Here is a 3,590-nt window from a genome sequence, read left to right on the forward strand (position 1 = left end):
CTCTTGAGAGCTTGCACAGGGACAACGTGAAGCAGACAATGCTCAGTGTTTAGCACAGGAATCAGGGTCCAACAGGTGCTCCCTAAATAGCAGCTGCTGTTCACTGTTGAAAGGAGCACTGGAAGGCTGGGCGCAGTGGCTCACGCTTGTAATCCCAGCACTTTGGGAGGCTGAGGTGGGCAGATCACCTGAGGTCGGGAGTTCCAGACCAACCTGACCAACGTGGAGAAACCCTGTCTCTCCTAAAAATACAAAATTAGCCAGGCGTGGTAGCGCATACCTGTAATCCCAGCGATTCGGAAGGCTGAGGCAAGAGAATTGCTTGAACCCAGGAAGGGGAAGTTGCGGTGAGCCGAGATCAAGCCATCACACTCCAGCCTGGACAACAAGAGCAAAATAGCGAAACTCTGTCTCCAAAAAAAAAGAATACTTTCTGAAAGTATTTATTCATACAAATAAAGACTTGACACATGAGGCAGGAATGCAAATGGGCCATGGAATCACTCATTCCACAGTATATACTGAGTGCCCTTGAAGTGCTGGGCACTGCTCCAGGATTGGGGGTGTATTGGTGAAAGAGAAGCAAGCTGCCTGCTCAGATGGCAGGGAATGGGGGAAAACAGGGAGACAGTTTCCTGTTTGAGATGTTGGGAGATGGTTCAAGTAGTATATTTACTGGAAATAGACATTCGACTTGGATGTCCCTTTTTGGAAATGTGCCTGTGTCCAGGGCTGGGTTTGGACCCCATTGAACTTTGGCTCTGACACAGCTGTTGCCACACTCAGTGGAACTGACTCTATGTTTGTCTTCCCCGGCATCCCTCACCCCAACTATCCCCTCCACAACATACATCCCATGCCAGCCTAGGGACTCTCAAAGCTGGCTTCATCATTAGGTTTGCAGCTGGGTCCCACTGAAGTAAATCTTGGCACTCAGAGGGATAGGAATTGAATGAAGACATGAGCTTACTGAGCGGGAGGCCTCTCTACGGAAATCTGTGGACTCACACGTTTACTAATGTTGCTGCAGCCCCGCACCCACCTTGGCCTTGGGCAGCCATACTCTAGGGCTTTTGTAACCTCTCCACATCAGAAACTCAAATTGGACCTGGGTTTGGAGGCGGTACTCTGAGCTGGCCTTCGGGGGAGGTTTTGTGCAAGGCATTTCCCAAGTGCTGGCAGGATTGTGTCACAGACACAAAGTAAACTTTGGCTGGGCTCCAAGTGACCGCCCACAGTTTATTATAAAGGTGACTGCACCCTGCAGCCACCAGCACTGCCTGGCTCCACGTGCCTCCTGGTCTCAGTATGGCGCTGTCCTGGGTTCTTACAGTCCTGAGCCTCCTACCTCTGCTGGAAGCCCAGATCCCATTGTGTGCCAACCTAGTACCGGTGCCCATTACCAATGCCACCCTGGACCGGGTGAGTGCCTGGGCTAGCCCTGCCCTGAGCACATGGGCAGCTGCCTCCCTTCTCTGGGCTTCCCTTTCCCTGCTGGCTGTGGTCGGACCCCCACGCCCGGCTCTGCCCTTTTCTCTTCTGGGTCCTCGGGGTGAAATTCTCACCAGCCCAGGGGACTCTGGAGGCACCCCCTGCCTCCAAACTCAGAAGCCTCACTGCAGAGTCCTTCACGGAGGACGGTTCTGTGCTGGGCCTGGAGGGGCTGCCTGGGGGGCAATCACTGATCCTCAGGGTGAGCTCCTGCATGCGCACTGCCCACCAGGGGCCTCATCTCCCCATTTGCAAAATCAGGGAGAGATCTGCCTGGGTCTCTTCCCGGCTGACAGTCAAAGATTCAGCATCAAGCCCCCAACACCAGCTCCCACCTTCTCCCCAGATCTCTGGCAAGTGGTTTTATATCGCATCGGCCTTTCGAAACGAGGAGTACAATAAGTCGGTTCATGAGATCCAAGCAACCTTCTTTTACTTTACCCCCAACAAGACAGAGGACACGATCTTTCTCAGAGAGTACCAGACCCGGTGAGAGCCCCCATTCCAACGCACCCCCATCTCAGCTTCTGGCCGGAAGACCTGAGCAAGTCCCTCCCTTTTCTTGGCCTTGGCCTTCCCATGGGTGGAACCGGGAGGGTTGGCTTTAATCTCCACCAGACTCTTGTCCCTGGACTGTGATGGGCGATTGGCCACTTCTCCTCGATAACATTACTGTTTTCCTTCTGCCTTCTGGTTGACTTTAGCCAGAACCAGTGCTTCCATAACTCCCGTTACCTGAATGTCCAGCGGGAGAATGGGACCATCTCCAGTTATGGTGAGGGCCAGCCCTCAGGCAGGAGGGTTCACTGTGGGAACAGGGCAGGCCAGCATAAGGTGGGGGCTAGATGTAGAGCCCTGGAGGCCTTGGGCACAGAGAAATAACCACTAACATTTTTGAGCTCTAACCATTTTCGTGCTCAGAAACAACTCTAAGAGGACACTGTGAGAATTAGATGAGGAAACAGAAGAACAGAGACCTCAAACAGTTTCCCCGAGGTCACACAGCTTATAATTAGAACTAGAATTGGGACTCCAGGCTGGCTTCAGATCTGCCTCTCTCTCATGCCCTCTTTAAGATCCTTTGGAAACCAATGGTAGAAGCCTGTATTTGGAGAGGCGGTGCCTTCAACTACATTCCCCATCACCGCAGAGGTGGCACATAGCGGGGATCTGATGGAGCTGAACTGACACCATTTAGCGGCCCAAGCCTCCTCTCTGGGTCTCTTTTCCTCATCTGTAAAATGGGGAGAAAGGCCCTGACAGCCACGGTCTGTGTGAGGCTCCTGAGATCCCATGTACAGAAAGTGCTTGGCATGGAGCCGGGCATGCAGCAGGGGCTGGGCACATGGTGGCCTAAAGGAGCCCCGGGCCTTCGCTGATGGGCTGTGTGGCCCTGGACACACCTAGGCCTCCCCACCGGTAAGATGGGCACCATTGTGCCATCCCATGTTCTCACCCAGAGGCTCTTTTTCTCTTCCAGAGGGAGGCCGAGAGCATTTCGCTCACCTGCTGTTCCTCAGGGACAACAAGACATTGATGTTTGGTTCCTACCTGGACGATGAGAAGAACTGGGGGCTGTCTTTCTATGGTAGGCATGCTTAGCAGCCCCAACTCATGCCCCACTCAGGCCTCACCCCCCATTCACCCGCCCCTAGGGCTGGGACCCTAGAACCCCAGCCCTCCCTGGCCTCCCGCCGGGCCCCACCGTGTCCCCAGTCAGACTCCTTGCTCTCCCTGCAGCTGACAAGCCAGAGACGACCAAGGAGCAACTGGGAGAGTTCTACGAAGCTCTCGACTGCTTGCGCATTCCCAGGTCAGAAGTCGTGTACACCGATTGGAAAAAGGTAAAACGCAAGGGATTGGGCAGTGGCCACCTTGTCCATGGCCCAACTTGGGCAACCCTAGAGGTTCAGAGTGGGAGAGCTGCCAGCCAGAGCTGCACAGCTCGGCAGGCCTTCTGCTTTTAGGCACCTGCCTCACTGTAGGGACGACTGAGCTCTACAGAGGCCCAGGGGTGGTGGATGAGGGCCCAGGAGGGAGAAGTCCCTGTGAAACCAGGGAGGACCTCAAAGCTAACAGGAGGGAACAGCGTGAGCCAC

The 3,590-nt window shown here is 54.6% G+C and overlaps 1 protein-coding gene across 1 annotated transcript; it reads left to right on the forward strand.

The window, feature by feature from the left end:
- Positions 1-1,272: 1,272 nt before the first annotated feature.
- LOC116465212 (alpha-1-acid glycoprotein 2-like) lies at positions 1,273-3,458 on the forward strand. The gene is made up of 5 exons (XM_032148370.2): positions 1,273-1,422; positions 1,838-1,980; positions 2,196-2,266; positions 2,972-3,079; positions 3,232-3,458. The coding sequence occupies exons 1-5, from the start codon at positions 1,309-1,311 to the stop codon at positions 3,456-3,458; spliced, it is 663 nt and encodes a 220-aa protein (XP_032004261.1). The 5' UTR covers positions 1,273-1,308.
- The last annotated feature ends 132 nt before the right edge of the window (positions 3,459-3,590 follow it).

This window comes from Hylobates moloch, unplaced genomic scaffold, assembly GCF_009828535.3.
Source record: "Hylobates moloch isolate HMO894 unplaced genomic scaffold, HMol_V3 SCAFFOLD_3782, whole genome shotgun sequence".
Lineage (NCBI taxonomy): Eukaryota > Metazoa > Chordata > Mammalia > Primates > Hylobatidae > Hylobates > Hylobates moloch.

What these genes read in the sequence shown, in the direction of transcription:
- LOC116465212 (XM_032148370.2), top strand. Translation starts at nt 1,309, where the DNA reads ATGGCGCTGTCCTGGGTTCTTACAGTCCTGAGCCTCCTACCTCTGCTG. An exon ending in CTCAGAGAGTACCAGACCCG is followed by an intron (nt 1,981 to 2,195) that starts GTGAGAGCCCCC and finishes GGTTGACTTTAG; the next exon opens with CCAGAACCAGTGCTTCCATA. An exon ending in CTGGGGGCTGTCTTTCTATG is followed by an intron (nt 3,080 to 3,231) that starts GTAGGCATGCTT and finishes CTCTCCCTGCAG; the next exon opens with CTGACAAGCCAGAGACGACC.